The 24,092-nt window shown below is 31.1% G+C and overlaps 4 protein-coding genes across 8 annotated transcripts; 2 read left to right on the top strand and 2 right to left on the bottom strand.

The window, feature by feature from the left end:
* Positions 1–126: 126 nt before the first annotated feature.
* LOC114423803 lies at positions 127–1,854 on the top strand. The gene is made up of 2 exons (XM_028390699.1): positions 127–768; positions 863–1,854. Exons 1-2 carry the CDS (start codon positions 594–596, stop codon positions 1,441–1,443), a joined length of 756 nt encoding a protein of 251 aa, XP_028246500.1. The 5' UTR covers positions 127–593; the 3' UTR covers positions 1,444–1,854.
* A 5,537-nt stretch (positions 1,855–7,391) lies between these two features.
* Positions 7,392–8,592, bottom strand: LOC114424405 (auxin-responsive protein SAUR71-like). The gene has a single exon (XM_028391244.1). It carries the CDS (start codon positions 8,201–8,203, stop codon positions 7,673–7,675), a length of 531 nt encoding a protein of 176 aa, XP_028247045.1. The 5' UTR covers positions 8,204–8,592; the 3' UTR covers positions 7,392–7,672.
* A 4,150-nt stretch (positions 8,593–12,742) lies between these two features.
* Positions 12,743–17,057, top strand: LOC114423801 (serine/threonine-protein kinase PBS1). Of its 5 annotated transcripts, none has more exons than XM_028390696.1 (6): positions 12,743–12,793; positions 13,103–13,257; positions 13,365–13,564; positions 13,709–13,898; positions 15,788–16,179; positions 16,263–17,057. In XM_028390696.1, the coding sequence occupies exons 2-6, from the start codon at positions 13,149–13,151 to the stop codon at positions 16,719–16,721; spliced, it is 1,350 nt and encodes a 449-aa protein (XP_028246497.1). In that variant the 5' UTR covers positions 12,743–12,793; positions 13,103–13,148; the 3' UTR covers positions 16,722–17,057. The 5 variants fall into 5 exon arrangements, with proteins under 5 accessions (XP_028246497.1, XP_028246495.1, XP_028246494.1 ...); XM_028390694.1 differs by having other exon boundaries at positions 12,785–12,921; XM_028390693.1 differs by lacking the exon at positions 12,743–12,793 and adding an exon at positions 12,800–12,972.
* Positions 17,058–20,208: 3,151 nt separating this feature from the next.
* Positions 20,209–22,093, bottom strand: LOC114424402 (bidirectional sugar transporter N3-like). The gene is made up of 6 exons (XM_028391240.1): positions 21,939–22,093; positions 21,545–21,581; positions 21,229–21,439; positions 20,915–21,076; positions 20,705–20,824; positions 20,209–20,618 (listed from the first exon to the last, which is right to left on the bottom strand). Exons 1-6 carry the CDS (start codon positions 21,982–21,984, stop codon positions 20,373–20,375), a joined length of 822 nt encoding a protein of 273 aa, XP_028247041.1. The 5' UTR covers positions 21,985–22,093; the 3' UTR covers positions 20,209–20,372.
* Between the last annotated feature and the right edge of the window lie 1,999 nt (positions 22,094–24,092).

Here is a 24,092-nt window from a genome sequence, read left to right as displayed (position 1 = left end):
AATATTCATTCAGTTGCTTGGATTAGTTATGTTCGATTCTTTGAGTAAATGGAACTTCCAAACAATTCACCATATAATTTATTTGAGAAATAATATTCAAAAACTTGTTAAAACTAGAAAATCTCACAATTTAGAATAAGACAAGTTATCCGTTTTCTTAGTTAGCAGATTAACAAGCTCCGCCATAAGTAACGTGTTTATTGTTCTTAAATCATCATTCCCCAATAATTTGAAGACGCACATGTCTTGCACAGACTGGTAGAAAAGTTTCGATGACCGACTAAAATATGGGTGTTGTTCCTATCAATCAATAAAAAAGAAGAAAATGAACCCTGACTACGTACCAAAGTCGATCAACTCTCCAAATCCACCCCATGATTCTGCCAACAACATCTTCACATGTCTTTGTTTGTAGTGAATACATTAAAAATTTCAACTCCGTTATTGTTGTTGGTCCTACCACAGTACCATTTACACACTCACGGGTTCCTTCTATTCCATGCTCACTATAAAATATTGTTGCCCTTCCAGTTCCCACTACCAATCATCATACAATTACAAATGCTTTAATTTTTAGAACCTTCACTATTCTCATGGATCAATTTCCTATTCTCCTTCTTCTTTTTGTTACATCTCTCTTCAGTTGCCCATTTGTGCTCATTGCTCAATCTCCAAGTCCAATTATCTCTCACATCAGTGTGGTGGGAGCTGTTTATTGTGATACCTGCTCCACCAGCACTTTCTCTAAACAGAGCTACTTCTTGCAAGGTAAGCCAATTAATTAAGCAAAGCAATTAAGAGTTTCAATTTTGCAATTCACTGTTTCATTGGTTTGTTTATTTGTTCCAATTAATTCAATCAGGTGTTGAGGTTCACATACAGTGCAGATTTAGAGCAACCTCACCAAAAACTAGCGAGCAGATAAGCTTCTCAGTGAACAGAACCACAGACCAATATGGAGTGTACAAGTTGGACATACCATCGGTGGATGGAGTTAACTGCATGGATGGTTCAACAATTGTGTCACTCTGCCAAGCAACTTTGATAAGTAGCTCCACTTCCACTTGCAATGTTCCCTTTCTCAAGAGCACAACACGTCAGATATCAGTCAAATCAAAACAAGATAACCTGTGTGTATACACCTTGAGTGGCCTCAGTTACAAGCCACCTCAAAAGAACACTACCTTGTGTGGACATGATCAGCAATTGCAATTACCAAATTCTCTCAACTCCTCAAAATGCTACTTCCCTTGGCCTCAGCTACCATTCCCTCCTTTGCAATCAATGCCACCAATACCATCTCTGCCTTTCCCTTTCCCACAATATCCTCCAATCCCATCAACTTGGCTACCTCCTATCCCTTCCCTTTCTCATCCTCCACCCTCCACTTGGATCCCTCATATTCCGCCTAATATACCACAATCACAACACCAAACTCCCTAGAATTTCCAACTCTTTATTTATTTATTTATTTATTTTCTTGTATGGAAGCATGTGATTGAGCGGTGAAGAACACAGTATAGAAACTAGAAACTACTCCGTATAGTGCAATTCAGCAAATTCAACTTTATTGCTTGCTTGATCACGTCACGTGTATGCTTTGCTCCTGACTCAAAAGGAAAGCAGCTCACAGCGAGAATAATAATATGTCGAGTGATCACAAAAAGGGATCATAGGATTTTACTTCAACCAAGACATGTTGGTTGGTAGTACATAACTTGATGTCCAACTTTGTTTAATTTATTTAAAGCAGAATATCATGCTTAATTCTTCTAAATTGAAGGTGTTTGTAATTTTCTAGGTATCTGTTTGATTGTACATCAAAATGTTATTGTTAGTACTTTTTTTGCATCACATGCATAAGCCATTGATTTAATGTAAAAATAAAAAATGTTATACAGATGTCAGACCGACGTAGTAAATTTTAGAGCAAGCAATGGCATGACACATGAGAGAGAGAGAGAGAGAGAACATTTTGGATGAATAAAAATTTCTGTAATTTCTTCTAATCTCAATTGGTTTTGTGACATGATGCTATCAAAACCGGGCACTGAAAGAATAGTAATCACACATATTTGTTGGATTCCAGTTTTTCAATACTTAATTTTATTCCCTCTTCCTCCTTAGGGAAAGAAGGTTCTTCACATGTTCCTTTGTTGCATTGCAGTAGTTTTATAGGCGAATATGCCTGCAGCTCCGTACGACATAAAGCATAATAAATAATCGTAAATTCTACCGTGAAGCAGGCCTGGCCTGAACGTAGCTCGGAGGGGCGATGCACCTGATACTAGAATGGCTCCAAAAAATTAAGAAAAATTATACACTACATAGTTTTGCAGCATTATTTTATGTTATTTTCATTAATATATTAAAATTACAATTTTGTTTTATGTCTTTTTTACCCAAATTAAAATACGACACGTGATTAGAATATATTGTTCTCATGGTTGTTATTTTTCCCCTAATATTTTATTTTCATAAATCCGTGTTAAATGAATTTTTGATTAACTGTGACGTATCACCAAAAAATAATGTAGTTTTTAACTTGAGAATAACAAGAATAATACATTATTTGCTTCAAAGGATAAAATAATATTGTTTTAATTTTTTTTATCAAGAAACCTTTAGAAGAAGAAAAACAAAGGCCTTAATTTTTTTTCAGAAATGATGATTGTATATTTTTTGAGAGACAACCTAACTCAATTACAATTGCATTTACAAGATTCCTCGTTATGAAAACAACTTGAAATCCTTCAAGTAATGGCCAATAAAAAAGAAGCATTAAGAAAAGAAAAGATCACTCAATCACATGAATAAAACTTGTATTGAATAAAAGAGTTCAACTGCAGAGGATTCCCATGAAGTTCATATACCCTTAACCTAAGGAAATATAGCAAAACGCCAAAACACGAAATAAAATAGAGCAATAGAGAAAAAGACGACAATTGATGATAGTGGCTGTATTAAATCTTAAAGGGTTCTCTCCTAAGGTTCGAACAACATTGCAATGTTTGACTTGTCATTTCTAGTCTACTCTTTTCTAACCTCGAGTGTCAAGGATTTAAATGCAAAAACAAAATTTATACCAATTCTTATATATTTTTTCAATGTTTCAATTACTATTTTGCCTTTTCAGTTTTCCCTTACTTTTTCTAATAGAATCATTCACATAAATTAATCAAGTATCATCCTCAATCAACCTTCCAAGTACAAAAGCACTCTGGCGACTGCTCAAAAATATGTTGTAAGTTTAGCTTCACTTTATTGGCAATGGTTTTGGTGACAACCTTCACATCACATTCCACAAAGATACAGGCCTAAGTTTTAATGTGTCGAGGCTTTTTAATCTTTGAAATAATGTAAATGAGAGTATGAGTTAATGGAAGATGGATTCTTACCATTGATTAAAATATCTAGAATCAGTGTCATCATATTGTGGCCAATTGAGCTCAAGTGTTTTTTTTAATAGAATAAAAAGTTGGAAGCTCATCAAGGAATGGGTATGAAGTGGGCCTCAGCCTTTGAAATCCCTAAACACTTCGTAATAATAATAATAAAAATGGTTCGTTAAGAAAAATCTTCAATGAAAATAAGTGTGTGATTGTTTTTCCGTCGTGGAAGGTCCAAAGGTACGTTTAAAGATTTATTACTTCTCACAAAACGGTGCATTTGAACGCATGTCAATGGATTTCAACGATAAAACAAACAGGCTCTATACAAAGGCTGAATGTTATTTTTGGTCTTTTATGTTTGTGTTTTTTTTACATTAAATTTTAAAAGTCTTATTTTAATTTTTTATATTTTTAAAATATTTCATTTTGATATTTTCTAACTGAAACGTTAAATATGTTGATAAAAGAATGTAATGTTCTATTAGCCCTGATTTGAGATGATAATATAATATGTGAACTAAAATGATGTTATTTTAAATGGTTCAATTTTGATCCTTTATGTTTTTATATGATTTTATTTTGATATTTGTAAATTTTTTAAATGGTTTTATTATAATCCGTTAGGTTTATGAAATGGTATATTTTGTCCTTACAGTTAAATATGATCTCAATGTCAAGTGAATGTAATTGAGGGATTCTACCAAAATTGTCACAAAGGTTATGCCTTAAACACTTGTACAATAACTTCTCTAAGCAAATGTTGTAAAGGATTGTCAAAGCTACAAATCTTGTTTTGGAAGGTAGTGTCTCAACTAGAATAAAGAAGAGATTAAAGATTGAATATGCTGCAACACAACACTAGTTTACTAGATTTGTTTTTATGTTGGATGCTATAATGTATTGATTGTTTTCAATTTTTTTAGCATCACTGATTTATTTATGTGCCTGTATGCACTTCATTAACGTGTCTAACTTTAAAATGATTTTCACATGCACACACGCACATGAGTCAATTAATAATGCTAGAAAAATTATAAATTGTAAATACATTACAACATCCAATACATTTAACGGAAAACAATTTTAGTAGAATATCTTTAATTATATTCATTAGACTCCAACATCATTTATAATTTTTTGGATCACAATTTAACATTTTGCAAACCTAATGGACTATAACTAAATTTTTTTTAGAACTTAAAGTATCAAAATGAAATCATTTAAAAATAAAAAAGAGCAAAATAAAATCATTTAAAATAATATCATTTTAGTTAACATATCACATCATCATTTCAATAAGCATTAACTCACTTTCTTGTTAACATATTTAATGTTTAATAATGAACCTAAACTAACATTTAGCCAAATAAAAACTGTAATCAAGTTTAAATTAACACAATTTAATGTTTTTATTTAAAAAGAGTCTTGTCTGCCCTATAAATTAAAAGATAATGAAAACAGGGTTAAAATGAAATTGTTGGAGCCAATCTATACGTGGGTAGGCGAATAGGCTCTAATGTCAAACTTGCCAAGGGGGATAAATTAATGGACAGGTGCATCATTGCACGTTTTATAATCTCAATTTGTCTATCTGACGCCAACATTACGTCCATCTATTATTTAAAAGTCACATAGTGACAAAACTAATTACAACTTTAAAGTGGTAATTAATAAATAAATTAAGAAGTCGTAAATTTTTTTTATCTCTTTAGGAAAAAAAAAGTAATAAAATAATTTACAACTTTAAACTTAGAAGTTGTATATTTTTCACAACTTATCTATTTTTAGGTATTTATTTACAATTTTTCTCATTTGATAATTTAGAAGAAAAAAAATTCCTAAACAATCATATAGCCGAGAAAGTCACTAATTTTTTTGTTTGAACTCAACATAGAAAGTCACTAATATAGTTTATAAAACTAGGTTTATTTCAAATAAATCAAAATCTTATAATTCATATATAATTAATAATTAATTAAAAATCAATTTTTGTGTGTGTTATATTTAAAATATTACTTACAATTCTTTACTAAAATCTAATTCTCTTTCATTAGTTTTTAGCAAGATATTTTACTTTTAATTAATATTTTTAAAATATTGAAAAAAATTAATAAATGTAATTACTTTCATTTTTTGTTTCGTTTTCTCCGATTCTCAATTGCTTATTCTGTCAAATATTCACTCGTAAATTTTTTATATTAATTTTTTTCGTTCTTTTTCTATATGTCAACTGAACTGCTTTCCTTCTCCTCTTATATTAATTATTTTAATATATTTATTTAGTATATTTATTTAGAATTTACTCTTTAAAGAGTGACTAGATCTTTTAATATATTCTTACTATTTTTTATTTTAAATTAACTATACATATTTTTTATTCTAAATATTTTAATATATATATATATATATATATATATGTATATTTAAATTTACATAAATTACTTATATATTTTTATAATTATAAACTTTACTTGAATTTTAAAATTCCCATATGATAAGCAAAATACTTATTGATTAAAAATCATTTTAAACACAGAGTAAACTATTCAAATTACATATTCATTCTTCCTAACATCACACATCACTTCTCACTTATTAACATCAGAAATAGGCTATTATGGTGTTTTGCTTATTAAACTCTACAAAAGTCAAACGGATATTTTATGTTTGTAATTTTGTGATACAGTATTGTATTGTCACCGCCGTTGTGTATGCCTGATGCGTCCTACAAAATAAAATAAAAAATCTATTAATATAATTATGCTTGATACCTCCACGTCATTCTTTAAGTGCTAATATTAATTTGATACATCAAAGCTTGACAAAAATACAATATTAGCTTCATAAACATCTTTTCAGCCGTTCCACCGCCCAATAGATCGATCCTTCATGCTTGATGCATCCTTTCTAATTAATAACAGATTTTTTTTATGATATTATTAATTAATTACAAAATACTTTAAATAATTATTATAAAAATAAAAAACATTTACACAATGAATTATTTAATAATAACAATAGTAATATACAATTTCATTACGATACATAAGTCACGATTTATTAAGTTATTTCATTATGGACGTTGGTGAGCTAATACTAGTCCGTTTTATGCGGGTTAAATTTCTCTCTAGTATTAAAAAACTCCAATAATAGGGTTGTAAGACCCACCTTCACTGGAGAGGATCTCCACTCTTTTTATGCCACTAACCTATAGATCGTGTTCACTGTTCACCAGCATGATTTTAAGTAAGTGTGCTTATATTATATATTTATTTTCTTTCATAACATTTAACTTTTGTTTAAATTTTAAATCAATTAATTTCTTCAACCAATAAAAATTTATTGACCGAAATTAACAAATACACAAATCTCGCTTGAAATTCAAATGCAAATTAATCAACACAACCAATATGAATATAAACTAGTTTTATCTTTTTAAAAAATTAGCCAAATTTGCATTTGCCAACCATGATTTATTGTTCCAATTTGCATTTTTTTTCAAACGATAAATGTGAATAATAAAAATCAAAAGGCATAAGCTGTGTATTGTATTGAAATTAATATTTACAGTTGCTCACAGGTATATTATTTGATGATGAATGAAAATTAAAAATAAAGAGAAGTATAAATTATAAATTCAAATTCTTTCACTAACAAAAATTAACTATTTCCTTCTAATTGACAATTCAACCCGATGGAAGCTGTTCCGATACTTTGACAATACTTTATCACAGCTTTGTACACTATAGCACCCATTTTGTAGCGGTTTCTAGGTTTGATCCAGCATAAAATAGGTATTGGAGTGTTAAAGGTTGCATTAATGGTATCTTTATTAGAGATGAATGAATATAACCTGAGTGAGAGATCTATTGGAAGGAAGGAGAACTGCGTATTTATACACAGAAGAATTCAATTCTTCCACTAAATTTTAAAAAAGAGTTAATTGCAGAGGTAAACCTAAAAAAAGAGGATTACACATACGTAAATAGTGAAACCCAATAGCAGGCAGCACGGCACTAATATTTGTAGTCATTGTGTGATAGAGAAACAAGAGGCATATTCAATAGACGATACAGTAATTTTATTTGAATTCCCGAAAGGAAATTAAAGAAAGAGAAAACTAAATTTCAATAGATGATTAGTACATGAATATTAGTAGTGGTTTATGGGAGGGGGAAGAAGTTGATAACTATGAAGCATGAACACCGACACTGATAAATCAACATCTCATTAACTTTTTCAAGAGGTGAGGTGTCTACGTATTCGTGTCTGTATCCGTGTTAGTGTCGATACTTCATAGGTTGATAAGCAGAGGGAGAGTGTCGGTACTTCATAGGTTGATAAGCAGAGGGAGATCGCTTAACGCAGGCACAGCCCTGAGGAGTGGTTTGAGTTTCATCAGAACCCATTTCCATCAAGACCATGTAGAAGACATCAACGTGGCAGGGAAGGGCCAAAGGGCCTTGGCTGTTGTAACCATACTCAGATTCAGCTTCTTCGAGCAACATCTTGAACAAGGGGTGGCTTGCGTACTCGGTTTTGATTACAAACCTTTGCATTTGGGGTCCAACATACACCGAGAAGCAACCTTCGGGGGCCACAATAGTAGTACTGTTTTTGTTTTTGTTTTCTCGGTCACGCCTTGGCCATGATTTGCTTCTCATAGTATTAGTATTAGTATTAGTTGAAGAAGAAGTTACCTTTCGGCCTCGTCCTATGGACTTGCATCGCTCCCATGTTTTCGTGATCAGCCCACCACCACCTTTCTTATTCCCTTTTCCCTTCTTAGTACTCTCATCAACATCATCCATTTAATTAATTTCACTCTGGAAACAATTAATTCAAACAAACTATATACACTAATATAGCTTAGATTAGGAAGGAAAATGAAAATAAAATAAAATAAAAAAATTATGGAGGGAGATGGATGTCAACCCCTATCGTAAACCAAATAAAACATGGCTTTACTCCTTGGCCTCATTATTATTTCTACGTCTGTGCAAATTATATAGCTGAGCCGAGCAACAAAGTTAAAGAGTGATCACTAGACTAAAAATCAACAAGGGAGGGTTGGTTCATGATAAGATCGATCGATCCAAGAGGCAACTAATATATAATAGGAAGAAGAGATTGAGGGTAGGGTTGATATTATGTTGATCACTTCACAAGCGTCTCTAACCTTCAGGTAAAGACTAGGCAATTGGCATGGCCAACCCCGCCACCTGTTGCCCATTATATAACCCTCTCGGGCTATGCTACATACATTAATTATTTCTTTCTAGTGGACCATCCACCATTTGTCAACGCTTCAATTTCTGTCTTTCAATTATTATATTTAATGTCTACACTGACATGAAAGGTCCCGTTTCTATGTACGAGATAATTTTATGACTGCTCATTTTTCTCATCCCTTCAGTTTCCTTTCACTTAAAACATTCATCTATTTTCTCTCTTCTTTCCTAGCTAACACATTCTTCCAATAACGTCTAAGGACATGTAACACACGTCAACCAAACAGACAAATATTTCTCTCTCTATATATATTCTTATCTTTATTTAGTCCCTAGTTGAATCTTTCTTTAAATTTTATACTTATAATTCCAATTACAACAGCTTCACAATATTCTTATTTATATATTGTACCGTAAGGGGTCCACTAAGTATTTGGTCGTTGTCAATCAACCACTCACGATATACACATGTCCGCACTAGTCAATACTCTCGACAGTTACTAGGTCATTAGCTACGTACAGTCAACATAAAGAAGACAACGTCGGAGGAGAAAGATGAGTACTATTTACTACACAGAATATTTGCTTAAACACCTATTGACTTAAGCATTAGCGTCTCTTCGTAGGTATCCACAACTCGCCAACCGAAGGAGGCAAACGCGAAGGAAATATATCATATCATCCATTGGAGACCACAGCTAACAAGATCAGTCGAGGTAGGACTCGGTAAGAACATTTAGCTTTACAAATACTTTTTCCTCTCAATCCACTAAGACGTCTTGACGTCTTTTGCTAAAGACAAAATCGTGATGATTTATCGAACACCTAACTGGACAGTATCTCTAATATGGAAATTTTAAAGCACTTTCAAACATATTATTTGTAAATTATTAGCATAGACATTACTATATTCGCTCACTTCTATACTTCATCTCTCATTTTTTACTTTCCTCTTACCAATTCCGCCATTTAAATTATGCTATAAATATAAAATTAGTTTTCAAGTAATTACATAGTAGTAGTTAGTAGTTAATTTCGATACATTGCTAAAAAGATTCTATAAGATTCCGAACTAGATCTTATACTCTACTCAAATTATTATCTTATATGCTGTTAATTTGTGTAAAATGTTAGATTAGTTAATTAATTAATAATCTATTTCATGGAATAACATTAATCATGAAAATACACATAAAAAACTTGAGAATCGCAAAAGGAAGATAAATAAAAGTGTGTGTTAGAATCATTTTCTTACATATCTTTTTGATGGGGCAAGTGTAGTACATTTTTTTCCTATTTCTTTTTTTTAGTCTTTGTTGTTTTCACATCATTGCTCAAGAACTAAATATTAGAGGACATGACCCTTTGGTTGCACACAAAACATGTGTCATTTTTCATTATGTTGATCACTTATGGAATGCAGAGGGTGAAAAATTTTAAGGACGAAGGAAGTGTAAGTGGGTGGAATGGCATAAGATCCATGTGATTATTTGATACACATTCAATAATCAAATTGAAAAGATCAAACATATCAGAAAATGTAAACAACTTACAAAAATTATTTTCAAGAACTACAACCACAAGTAATATATAGACATCAAAGAATTTTAAATTTAATGATTACTTGAGAGAGTAGAAGAAGCTATTTAAAACATCTTAATTGAACATATATAACTTCTTAAAGAAATTAGACAATGTTTATTAAGAAAAAAATTTAAGATGTTTTCTTTGTATTATTTTCCTATTAAAATTTATGTTTCAATTGAATAAATAGTGAAATTTACATGCAAATGTTTTTTTTTGTCATCAAATATGAGTTCTTAGAATGTTAGTTTTGTTAGTAAAAAGGATCGAATCCATAACCTTTTTTCCCTTCCCTTTTCATTTAATTATCTAACTCACCTTATATCTCCCTTTGCATGCAAATGAAAGATGTGAAAGTCAAGATAAACTACAAAGTGTGAAAGAGTAAGGTAAAAAATATGAGGGATATAGAATGGAAGTAAGGAATATGGTGATGATTATGCTAATAATTTACATGCAACGTTAGACTTAGTTAAAAGTTCAAAAGTACATTCAGGCTCCAAAGTGATAGTATGCAATTAAGTTCAAGAACAAAAAATTAGTAAGTGGTTAAGTTTAGAAACTAAAATGATAACAAGTTGTTAAGTTCAAAAACTAAATTAAGAAAAAAATTCACAACTCACAAATTAGTCTATAGATGATATGTTGACAAATTAATCCTACTTAATTAGCAGCACACATGCATGACATTCTTTTAGATGACAATTTGATTCAAAGGTACCACGCAAACATGAACATTTGAGTTAAAAAATGAAGCTTAACGAGAAGATGAACTTGTTTCAATTTTTTGCACATACGGAGACTAAATTTTAATATTTTATCTTTCTTGAATCAATGAGTCATCCCCTTACACTTTCAAATATCAAAATAGATAATTACCTGACTAAAGAATGACCAACTTTAGATTTCCAATAACTAAACTATACTACAAACATACACATCTATACCTACTATAAATAAGGCTTTCTTAGGACAAATGTTAACACCTTATTAAAAAAATTCCTCCAAAACTTTTTTTATATAGGTTTAATTATTCATTTAGTCCATGTAATTAATAAGTGGATTTTTTTAATCTCTAAAGTTTACATTTAAATTTTCAAAAGGTTCCTACCATTAAAATTCTTTATTTAATGGAGTTAAAAAAAATTTAACAACAGAGATCTTTTGAGAATTAAAATATAAACTTTAGGGACTAAAAAAATTATTTATTAATTACAGGAACTAAAATGGATAAATTTAAAAACTATAGAGATTAAATAGCTAATTAAACCTTTTTTATATTACATTAAAAAATACTATAAAGTTAATAAATATAAAAAATAATTTTTATCCATTAGATATTATTATATAAAACAAAAAATCTTTATCATTCTATCAATAAAAAAACTCTATTATTATTATTATTAAGATATTATATATTATTTATGTATTTTATTAAATATTCTTTTTAGTACTATATTTAAATTATCATGTTCATATTTTTTTCCTGACCGTAGTTATACTTTCATAATTAAAAGGTAGTTTAATTATATTACATTAAAAATAATATAAAGTTAACAAATATTGAGAAAAGAAAAGTTATTTTTATCTATTATATTAAACAAATAGAAAAAAAATTGATCTTTTATAAAACAGATGTCACAATTTAATAAAAAAATTACTGCTCAATTTTATTTTATTTCCTCTCTAACTTTTTTTTTCATTTGCTTTTCTTTTTATTTTAGATTTTTTATTTTCTGTATTTTCTTAAAAAACGAACTTCTTTTCACTTTTTCCCTCTCTCTCATTATTATTACATATGTAAAAATATATTTATAATTTATCATATTATTATGATACTAATTACATACTATTTATGTACTATATTAAATATTTTTGTTATACTTTTTATTTTTTGTTTTCTAAATTAATAGTCATTTTTAGTGAAAGGTTGAGAACAAGACAAATATATCAGACTCAAAGTGGAAGTATTTTTACTTTACATTTTATACAATATTTTTAATTAAAAATAATTTAAAATAAATTTAAATAATTTTGTAAATAAATATTTTCTTGATTAATATTTTTATTATAAGGTTAATATTTTAATACTAAAAATTAATTTAAAATATCTACAAATTTATGATTTTAAAGTGGTAGTTATTTTTAGTAATTAAGAAGGGAGATGAGTCAAATATATCCCACGTGAATGTGGGGTGAGTACAAATTAATTACCTAAATTTAGTTTTACTTTAAATTTTATAAAAGGATTTATAAATAGAAATTGTATAAAATAAATTGAAATAAATTCATTAATAAATGTTTTGTTGATTAATATTTATATTATAAGGTTGAGATTTTTACACTAAAAATCATTGTAAATATAAAAGTTTTCATCATATTGCTTTATTCTTACTTATTAAAAAAATATAGTTTAATTTTTTGTAAAAGTATACCCATCAAATAAATATTGATTCCTTTAATAAATTAGATATGTATTTGATTATTTATATTTATTTCCTATAAAACGTACAAAAGTAACGGAAGGGAGGCACAGGTATGTAGTTGAAGGACAAAAAGTAATGAGCTTGGAACATTCAAGTCTCTGTATGGTTAAGAAAAAGCTTACTTTTGTATAAATTGTGATGGTGAAGATAAAAAATTGTTATAGTAAGAAAATATGGAGATGGAGGGTGGTGTTGTGATTGGGATGATTCGCTCATGAGTTGTTTTTGGTATTGGGTTTCATTATTATTAGTGGAGTTTGGTGGAGAAGAATCTAATCTGTTTGTCCTGTCCACTCCATTCCACTCCACCATGGCTATCTATCTTTCCCTTTGTTTGTGTTTCTTTCTAAATATAATTGAATAAATAGCAACTCTAATCTAACACGCTTTCTCTGCTGTGTCTTTGCAGTGAGTTTCATTGTAAAGCTACTTTTCTCTGTTTGGGGATAAATAAAATGGGTTGCTTTTCATGTTTCGATTCGAGTTCCAAGGAGGATCACAATCTCCGTCCTCAGCACCAACCCAATCAACCTCTCCCTTCTCAGATTTCCAGATTGCCCTCTGGTCAGTATTCATTATCAATACCCAAATGAATTCATTGATTGATTGAGTAATTCTTTGGATCCACAACTCAAATGAAAAATTAATTTTTGTTTGTATGGCAATTGCAGGAGCAGACAAGTTACGGTCCAGAAGTAATGGAGGTTCCAAAAGAGAACTGCAACAGCCTCCTCCCACCGTCCAAATTGCTGCTCAAACATTTACTTTCCGTGAACTTGCCGCTGCAACTAAAAACTTTAGACCAGAGTCCTTTGTTGGGGAAGGTGGTTTTGGAAGGGTCTACAAAGGCAGGCTTGAAACCACTGCTCAGGTATAAAGTATTCACTTTTTATGATTATTTCATCTACAGGGATTGCAATTCTTTACCTTACCTTTCACACCACTAAACTAAAGTGCTGTCAACTCTATTTTTCAATTAAAGTGACTCCTAACATTTGATCATTTAGCTGTACAGATTGTTGCTGTCAAACAGTTAGACAAAAATGGTCTTCAGGGTAATCGGGAATTCCTTGTAGAGGTTCTCATGCTCAGTCTTCTACATCACCCTAACCTTGTCAATCTCATTGGATACTGTGCGGATGGGGATCAACGCCTCCTCGTTTATGAATTTATGCCTTTGGGATCATTGGAAGATCACCTTCATGGTATGGTCCTTTTGCTCTTTATTCCTAATTTCTTTTACATTAATGTTTCTCAGATAAGTCTCAACAGTATTTGTTTACCCTTTGGGAGGGGAGAATTCCACTAGGTGGTTAGTCAGGTTCTGACGGAGAGTAGTCATCGGCAAAACCGGTGGATACTCCGGATTAGTAACATGGTAACCAGAAAAAGATATTACAGAAACTTACATCCCTAATGAAATGTTTTTTTTTTTTTTTTTGGTGAAATGATGAATAATGCTATGTGTTTTGGGATACAGAAAATATAAATAATGCTGTACAGAAAATAATGGAATCTGAAATGACATTAAATTCTGATAGTCGTTATTGTATTGTTTGGCACACTTGACTTTCTCTTGTAGAATCACATTTCTAGTTAGTGAGTGAGCTGTTTTCCAGGTCAATATTGCCTAAGTTCTTCTATTCCCTACAATGCATATGTTGCTTGTTTTTTTACTTATCTATTTAATAAATGATGGAATTTTTCTCTTTTTGCGGTTTTAACTGTTAAAATGGGTTTTGTCTTGAACCTACTATCATGATAAAAAATTGTATGCAGCTTTTTTACCCTGGCATGGGAACATCAATGCTCATTATGTTATGTCCTTTTAATTTTTATGTTCCATGCCTTGCCTATCTAACGCATATGATTCCTGACTTACTGTTATAAGTTCGGAGTTCCTGATTTTGTTGTTGCATTATTTCCAAGGTTCCTTCAGATATCATTCTATACTTCCATTTTCCATAATAGTTTTGGATGAATTGCATAGCAACTATAAAATTCTGTACAATAAGATGGCATGAACATACCTTCAGATTGTAGCTTCCTCAATAAAATCATCATTGGCTATGGTCGGGATGTTTTCTTGTAGTTTTCCATTTAAATGTATTCTTAGTCTTAGCATGGTAACACCAATCGAGTGATAGCTACAAACTCTCTTAGAATGTATTTGGTTTAGAGGATGAAAAAAGAAGATAAATATTTAAATTAAAATAGAGTGTAAAAGGTGTGGGTCTCACAAAAAAAGTACAAAATTCCTCTTCAATATTATTTATCTCCTCTCTACCAAACACACCATTATGGGTGTGTAGTTCCACTAAGTAGCATAACACAATGAAGTAGAGGTATTCATCAGGCTGTGCTTTCATGTTCAAGCTAGGCTTTCATTTAGATATAATGCATATCAGGCCAGCCCAGAACTATAATAGGAATTCCCAGAGCTCAATCCAAAATTCCATAAACAACAATTCATATTGAAAAAGGTAACCAAAATGAAAGACTTTTTTTTACCCTAAACTGTATCTTAAAAACAATATACAGTTTAGGATGACATACACATATGGGAAATTCACTTACCATAGGAGTAAGTCTTGCAAACTTACTCCCCTTACTAACTTTTTCTATAATTCGAATTTGTTATGTGATATTATCTTGATGCATGTAAAATTTTAAATAAATTGAACATTTATAAATATATAGTACAAGAGTTACTCTTGGAGTAACTTGATCCCTCCTTTCTCTCTCTCTCTCTCTCTCTCTCTCTCTTAATATATATATATATATATATATATATATATATATATATATTTGATCCTATCCTTATAGACACACAAACAAGATCAATTGCTAAACCTGACAAGCTTAGTCTTTTGGCAACTTTTTACAAATTTAAATTTTGTCAATCCAACCATTGAATCATGTAATATTATCTTAATGATCATGTATTCCAAATTTTAAATAATTCATACATTCATATGTAATTTAATAATTGACATATTTTAAATAGCATGTTAATGTAAACTGCCTTAACAAACAATATGCAATTGTCATAATGACAATTGATGTTTAACATTGTTTATTGATCTCTATGCAGATCTTCCCCCTGATAAGGAACCACTAGATTGGAACACTAGAATGAAAATTGCTGTTGGTGCTGCAAAAGGATTAGAATACCTTCACGATAAGGCAAATCCTCCTGTCATCTACAGAGACTTCAAGTCATCTAACATATTACTTGATGAAGGATACCACCCAAAACTTTCTGACTTTGGTCTTGCGAAGCTTGGTCCTGTTGGTGACAAATCACATGTTTCTACCCGTGTCATGGGAACTTATGGTTACTGTGCTCCTGAGTATGCTATGACTGGACAGCTGACTGTGAAGTCTGATGTATATAGTTTTGGGGTGGTCTTCTTAGAGCTGATTACTGGCCGTAAAGCAATTGACAGCACCCAGCCGCAGGGAGAACAGAACCTTGTCACATGGGTTTTCCTCTATTCTTTCTCTTGTCATTTTAATTAGTTTGGCAAGCATAAACTAACTGCAGTTTTATATGTATGTTTGTGCAGGCACGTCCACTTTTTAATGACCGCAGGAAGTTTTCAAAGTTGGCTGATCCCAGGCTGCAGGGGCGATTTCCCATGCGGGGTCTTTACCAGGCTCTTGCTGTGGCATCAATGTGCATTCAAGAATCAGCTGCAACGCGTCCTCTAATTGGAGATGTGGTGACAGCCCTCTCTTATCTGGCCAACCAGGCATATGACCCCAATGGTTATAGGGGGTCTAGTGATGATAAAAGGAACAGAGATGATAAAGGTGGAAGAATATCCAAAAATGATGAAGCTGGGGGATCTGGACGCAGATGGGACTTGGAAGGATCCGAGAAAGATGACTCCCCACGAGAAACTGCAAGGATTTTAAACAGAGATCTAGATAGAGAACGAGCTGTGGCTGAAGCCAAGATGTGGGGAGAGAACTTGAGACAAAAAAGAAAACAAAGTTTGCAGCAGGGCAGTCTTGATGCTTAATTTTCTGCCTTGAGGCTATGGAAGATGGAAGAAAATATGGGGAGCTTATCTAGAGAAACAACTCAAACAGCCAGCCATTTAGGCCATATACTATTACTAGGTTCTGATTTCCTTAGAATCTGCCTAGTAGCCATTTCTTGCAATGGCTGCACATGAATGAACCTCGTAACAAAATCTTTCTAACATAACCTTTTAGGCACTTTGTTTTCCCTTGTTTCTTTACTGTACTTTCTGCCTCCTGAACTGAACTCGAGCATAATGGAGACCGTACATTATGTCATAATCGCTGCAGTAAACATGCATGGGCAAAATTCTTCTCCCATGTGTTTATGGTAATCTCAGTATCAACTATAATTGTTATAAACTAATTTGTGAAGACAAGTGTGTAAATAATCCTTGAAGCGGTTAATAGTTGCATCATCATTCCTAGAAATGATGGAAGTTATCTACATACATATAGTAGAACTACGATGTGCAACTCCTGTTTTTGCAAGACAAAGGATTAACCCGAAAGTGATTATTTGAACTCTTACTAGTTTAGTGCAACAGACAACTTCAGGAACAAACACCGAGGATCTAGCCAGCCTGAGCCCATAGATACTTCTATAATTGGCACACCATCCCAGGATGATGAATGTTGAAGTCAGGGACAACTTCAAGTAGGCTAAAACTTCCTGTACTCCAACTATTGTTTCCTGTTGCGCTTCATTGCTTTTCGGAAAACCCAAATTGCATTCTGTATTAGACTTTTTGAAATGCAATGAGACACAGCAGAAAGCCATAGTGGGGGTGCAGAAAGCAACATTCCTTCAATTACACTACCTTTTTCCCACGAAAGAATGCATTATGGACATCCTTTCTTTTTCAGCAAATAAAGATATATGTATTAATAATGGGTACAAGGGGTAACCCAACCCAAATACACAGGTGACCAGCACCAGTAGCTATTACAAAAAGACCCCATCCCATGGTTACATTCTTAGTCTTTTGCATTTGCTAATTCTAACTTGTATGGTCTCAATTTTTTAAAATTGGGGAAATGTCTTCGTATATTCAATCTCTTCTACTTGATGATCTCCAAGAATATAACTAGTTGTACTTTATACCTTTCTATGCTCGTATCATAATTATGCTTAATTTTGTAGATGCACTTAGAGCCAAGTGCTTTCTTGTCAAATGGTAGGTGTGCCATCGTTTAAGTATCGTTATTTTCAAGGGCATTTATCTCATTTTTCATGGCTTCCCTCCATTCATTATATCTCTTACTGCTTTAGCATAAGTAAATGTCTTTTTTTACTTGTAAAAAAGAGGCAAGAATAAAAGGGCATGCTAGAGAAAAATGGTCACAATTCACATTCTGAGCATACTATTAATGAAGATGAATCATGGAATGAGCTTATTCTTTTAGTGGTGTTAGTAAAAAAATCACGCAAACAAGTTGAAAAATAAAAATAAAAAATGAATGTAAGAGAATTGAGTGTGAGATTACTATGCTCATTTACAAAGAAATACAAAAAAAAAAAAAATCTATATAAACTACAAACTACAAATTCTCATTCTTTGTAACTAAAAAATGAAGATTGATCTTTCATAAGAAAAGAATGATTAATGACTTTTTGACGAATAAGCGGGTATGCAGCACCCAATTATATATATATATATATATATATATATATATATATATATATATATATGTGTGTGTGTGTGTGTGTGTGTGTGTTTACTTTGAAGTGTTAATAGTTTAAATGTTTTCTTTTTTAACTCTCTTAATAAATTCTTATTTGCTTAATTAATTACATGCATGATTCAACACAATATTAACTTGGTCTACATGCATCCATATAAACAAAAATAACTAGCTTTAGTTTTTCCCTGCTAAATACAAATGAGGTGGGTCGGTGGTGCTTTTTATTATATTGGGAAGGTGCTATTATGGTTTATTCCACAACTTTTGTAAACTGCAATTTTGATACATGGTGCTTACGAATAGAGGTTATTTGTTTTTGCCGTTAAAAAAAGTTAAAAGTTGGTTATAGATTAAAGCTAAAATTTAAAATAACTCTATACCTTTTTATGAGTGGTGGTCAAACCTTCTTTTTAGTTAGTCTTGCTAATTTGCTATGGTATTAATTATTTGATTATATACTAATGTAAATGGCACGGATAGTCCTTGTACTCTAACTTCTAAAGTATTTTTGCTTCATAAAAAAATCTTATTGGCAGATTCAAAAGCACCTACTTTAATCATTGTCCAAAAAAATGTTGTTTAAATAATAAGCGCGCTTAGAGACATTGGTTAAACTGTGCGGTTTGGTATCTAGACCAACTTAGAGGCATCTTGTGTGTATCTTTTAAAGAAACGATGTTAAGAAATTAAGGATCAGTAAAGACAGGTTATAATTAAAGAAAGAAATAGTTATACTGTTATCTCCCTTCTGAGTTCTGATATATAAAATCTTTTAACTAATTAATCAGAACTAAGAAAATACGTTAATCACATTAATTTTATTAAAATAATTTATATTATTTTTTAAAGATTACGTACGCTTATGGGCATATTTATCATTTCGCTCTTTTTTATTTAATTAATCAATGTATAAAAGTTGTTAAATAATTTGTCTTATTATTTTGTGATTCTCCTATCAACAAGATAGACAAGAAGACTTTATTTTATTAATTTACAATAATTATTGTCTATTGACTAATTTTTTTAAGTAATTAAAGATTTTGGTATAATAATAATAATAATAATAATCATAATAATAATAATAACTATTATTATTATAATAATTAAGATTCTTATAAGAAAGAACATATAAATTTTCTCAAAAGATATTCTTTTATACAACTATACAGTTTCAACTAAAAAATATCATCACTTCTTTAGCTAGATCAATTAATATGTGAGAATAAAATTAAAATTACTTTATTGATTTTTTTAAAAGGATAAATAAATTGAAATAATGTTAAAAATTTAATAAATATTTTGAAATATGGATCAATGCAAAGTTGTTTCGCAAAAATTTCCATTTACCGTTTAGTATTATGGTAACTTTAATATTATGCAGTACGTACTAGCTAGTTTTGTAATACGGGTATATACATCTAGATGTATCTTTGACTCCTATATCTTATTTCCTTTTTGGTTTTTTTATTATTTTTTAAAATTAAGTATAATGATATTTTTATTATAAATGTTAATTTGTGTAAGAATTTAAGTTTTTAATAGAATTGGTCTTTGATATGGTTTCCAATCCTTTATAATCAAGCAAGCAAAAATTTCATCCTTCTTATCTTCTTTATATATTTTAAACACAGAGCTAAATAATATACTGTAAAATTAAAATTGTATATTAATATCGCATTAAAATAAAATGTCGAGGAAAAGGTTCTTAAGTGTTTTCAATTAAATTATCTGTTTTGTCAATTAAGAGAATTAAAAAGCGTTTAGAAATTAATTCTTAGTGAAAGAAAAAGTCAAGCATGATTGATGGACAGCGCGAAATGCAATGGTTAGATTAAATTCAAAGATAGAATGATTAGTACATTTAGCTAGGTAGCTACAACTTAATGAAAGAGATTAAAAGTACGTAGATAGTGGTGGGTCATGGCCATCGAATGATATATAACAACATACATGCATGCAATTAGCTAGACTGCGCAATCGTTATTAGGTTCATCACTTTTCTCCTTCTCCTCACTGTTTTCTTTGCTCTTCTTTCCTTGTTGCTTTCCCTCCACAAGAAACACCTCACCAGTTTCTATAACAACGCTTTTCAGTGGCTCTGGCGGTGCCTTCTTTTCCAATATTTTATCAACCTTCTTATTTCCATTCCGGTAAATGGCATAAAGCAGCATCTGAAGTAATCCCAGTGCAAAACCAAGTACATTTGGAAGCTGCACACAAGAAGATTGATTCATTAGATGTGTTAATTAATTTGTACGAGTAATAAATTAGTTAAATAGTAGAAATTAATGCTTACAGCAATGCATATGTCCTTGAGAAAGAGACCATAACCAAACCACATTATGGCACTCAATGTGAGGGTGAATGACAAATTGAAAGGCATAAACTCAACACTCTTTGTCCGAACAACTTGTGCCTGCATATATAACACAGCACGAGAAAACAATATTTAATTAGTTTGAAAGGGAGTGAATAGAGATTTATATCTAATTTTATACATACATACCACAATGCTTAGTGGTGCTGCAAAGACGCTAATCGAAAGGGAAACACATATCCATCCAAGGACTTGGACACGAAGGGAACCATGCACAGCAAAATGTGTGACCAAGAGGATCAGAGCAAAGGCGCCCACATTCATTGCAAAAAATAGCTTTAAAGTTAAGTTCTGCATAATGAACACAACTAAGTATATATTAGAAATTCGGATATATATATATATATATATATATATATATATATATATATATATATATATATATATATGGATAAGCTCAATTCGTTGATGGCTAAGGTTGTATATATATAGATCATACGTACCCTAGCATCCCCTGTCGCATAGGTGATGTACAAGATGATGTAGATGATCTCTATGACACATCCAAATGAGTTAATGGTCAAGAGAAGCATGGCGTCTTTCTTGAGTAAAGCATAGTACAACCAAAGCATGGAACTGAACAATGCCACCAGGTAAGGCAGTGACTGAAAGCCCTCAGTCGATTTCTTCTTGAATATTCGGTAAAATGTTGTTCTGCAATATATATTCATTGATTAATAAAATCCGAATTCCTTTTCGATTTTGTTTTCAAATGCCATTAATTAAGTGGAAGTGACAAGGGTCGATGCAAGTACTTACATTGGAGCCAAGAATACCAAGAACGAAATGACGTTACCTATTCATCATAAACAGAAAAACTAATTATTTTGCTTAATCCAGAACAAGTGTTTAAAGGTTAATGCATGACATATAAATGAAAAGTGTAGTGGTATATGATAAAATTATATGATTAGAAAAGAAAAAGGACTGAGGCGATCACATCAGTCCATATCGATCATAAGAATTTAGCTCTCTAAAAGTGAATTATGTTGGTTTAAATTAAAGCTTCTTGCACATTGCATGTATGCATGATTAGTGACAAGATAAAAACATAAATATATAAAGAATGAGGTAATTAAGATTAAATCAACTGAATAATAAGAGATATTATATTATTTGTACAATAGCATTAATTAGCAGTTGTATCCTATACCTAGCATGCCGAAGGCAAATGCCAAAGTACTGTGGCTGATAGCCATGTTTTTTGCTTCTTTCTGACTTTGGGCAACCAAAAGTAGCTACACAAGAAGTAGAAACCTTAACTTTCTTCCGAAAGTTCAATCCCTAAATCTCATGCAGGAGCTGACGCTGCTGAGGATCTCTTTACCAAGCTCTCTCTCTATATATATTAGCACAATGGACATCTGAGCAATTAAAAATACGGCAAAAAGTACCTGCAAATTAAAATATACCAAACGTACGTACGGGAGGTTAGGATCACCGTTTTTCCCACAATATTCAATACCATATGATACAGTATAAACTTGGGTGATTCTTGTTTTTGTCATTGTTTTTTTTTTTTTGGAGGGGGAGGTCTCAACTGATCATCACAAGTCGCAAGGTTCTTTTAACTTTACTGAGACGCTGCAAAATTAATAAGGATGTTGAAAATAATCGAAGTCTCACATCGACTAACAATACAATAAAGTGAAGTAAGTATTGATTAGAAATTCACCTTTAGGATTAATTATTTTGCTTAACTAGATATAAATTTGTATATATCAATTTTAATTTCTTTTAAAAGGATACTAATTTCTAAAGTTGAAGAATCATGGCAGAACCGACACGTCGGTACAATTTTCTCATTTGAGTTTGAGCTAGATGCATGTTTGTTTTATTGATTGAGTACATATGTTTAACGCATGCTTGCTACAATTCATCCATTCCTACTGGATTTTAAAATTTGAACCTCACGTACTTTACACTTAGTTTCTTCAACTTAAAAAAATGATGAATGTTAACCAGCATTCTTCCTCTATAGTTAGGAAAAAAGAAACTAATTTTACTTTAACTTTATTTTAGTAACATTAATTTAAACCAATGCTATAACTTTAATGCAATTGCATATAGCAATAACCAGGTAACATTATATGATACGTCAATTTAAAGAATCAAAGTCTAGTAATGCGTGAAGTTAATTTACACAATTGAATAATAATTAGAATATGTATAATTTCTTATTTATAATTTAAAGTTTTTTTTTGTATATTTTTCATGAGTTTAAACATTAATTAATTATGCAATGTAGAAAATATTTATTAGCATCCATTAATAGAAAGCATGATTCGCACAGTATAGTTTTTGTTGACTACAAATTAATACAATTAATGAGAGGCGTTTAGTTTGTATTTGACCTGAAAAGAGAGCATGATTCGTATATAGAAACGATCGTGAGGAAGAATATAGAGATATGATCAACTTGAGAGGAGCAACATGGGTGATATGTTAAAGAAATGGACATATGGGTCCTTTTAATGGAGAAATATAGACGGTTCATATATTTAATGTATATATTTTTCCTCGAAATTTTCAGCTTTCCTTTTCCACCATCAATGGGAGAGAGACTTGCATGTTTAAAGTTTGTTAATTAACATCATGAGCACCATTTTGACGCAGAAAGCTGATTTGCTCAGGTTCACTAATCATGCTTTACTTTCAGAACTTAAAAAGAACAGGGATTAAGGAAGAATATTATAAATTAATGACGAACATATTGAATTTAGTGATGTCAACAGTAACACGCAGCCTTTCATTTAGTGGTCGGCACAGATCAGTTAAACTTGTCGCGTCCACCATAAGTAGTATCTTGATACCAGAATAAAATCTGGGGCTACAGTGAAACAAGCATGAATGATGATGCTTTTTTCGCTGTAAATGAATCCTGATTCTTCAAAGAATAAAATCAGCGGTTACTAATTAATACCTAGCTAGCTAAGAAAAGGTGAGCATTATAAGTTAGAATAGCTCAGCGAATCCGACTGTAAACAACAACATGAAGGTTTATTTACATTAGAAACGTATATGTGTTTACTTTCCTTTAGCGGACCTCCACCATCGGGTAGGTTAAATGCTAGTTAGCTTCTACCACTGCCACTGGCTAGGCTCATTCGTCTAAGTAGGAGCTATGTCGTTAGCTAGCTAGAATGCACTGAACTATATATTATACTATATCTTGTCATGTACAAAACAAATGATTAATTAACAAAACCAACATGGTGGCCACATGTCTAGCCAGTTACACAGCACACTGGTTTTCTATACTACGAATTGAATTAGGTATACACCGCCAAGCAACTTCCTAGTCACT

The sequence above is a fragment of the Glycine soja genome, chromosome 8 (genome assembly GCF_004193775.1).
Source record: "Glycine soja cultivar W05 chromosome 8, ASM419377v2, whole genome shotgun sequence".
NCBI lineage: Eukaryota > Viridiplantae > Streptophyta > Magnoliopsida > Fabales > Fabaceae > Glycine > Glycine soja.
Note: the sequence above shows the minus strand (reverse complement) of the source record. Positions and strands in the feature narration are given on the sequence as shown.

Excerpts from the sequence above, each read along its gene's own strand:
- LOC114423803 (XM_028390699.1), top strand. The coding sequence starts at position 594 with ATGGATCAATTTCCTATTCTCCTTCTTCTTTTTGTTACATCTCTCTTC. Across the intron at positions 769-862 it reads ACAGAGCTACTTCTTGCAAG|GTGTTGAGGTTCACATACAG; the intron begins GTAAGCCAATTA and ends TAATTCAATCAG.
- LOC114424405 (XM_028391244.1), bottom strand. The coding sequence starts at position 8,203 with ATGGATGATGTTGATGAGAGTACTAAGAAGGGAAAAGGGAATAAGAAA.
- LOC114423801 (XM_028390693.1), top strand. The coding sequence starts at position 12,908 with ATGAGTTGTTTTTGGTATTGGGTTTCATTATTATTAGTGGAGTTTGGT. Across the intron at positions 13,899-15,787 it reads ATTGGAAGATCACCTTCATG|ATCTTCCCCCTGATAAGGAA; the intron begins GTATGGTCCTTT and ends ATCTCTATGCAG. Across the intron at positions 16,180-16,262 it reads AACAGAACCTTGTCACATGG|GCACGTCCACTTTTTAATGA; the intron begins GTTTTCCTCTAT and ends ATGTTTGTGCAG.
- LOC114424402 (XM_028391240.1), bottom strand. The coding sequence starts at position 21,984 with ATGGCTATCAGCCACAGTACTTTGGCATTTGCCTTCGGCATGCTAG. Across the intron at positions 21,440-21,544 it reads TTGGTATTCTTGGCTCCAAT|AACAACATTTTACCGAATAT; the intron begins GTAAGTACTTGC and ends TATATATTGCAG. Across the intron at positions 20,619-20,704 it reads TCAAGGACATATGCATTGCT|CTTCCAAATGTACTTGGTTT; the intron begins GTAAGCATTAAT and ends TCTTGTGTGCAG.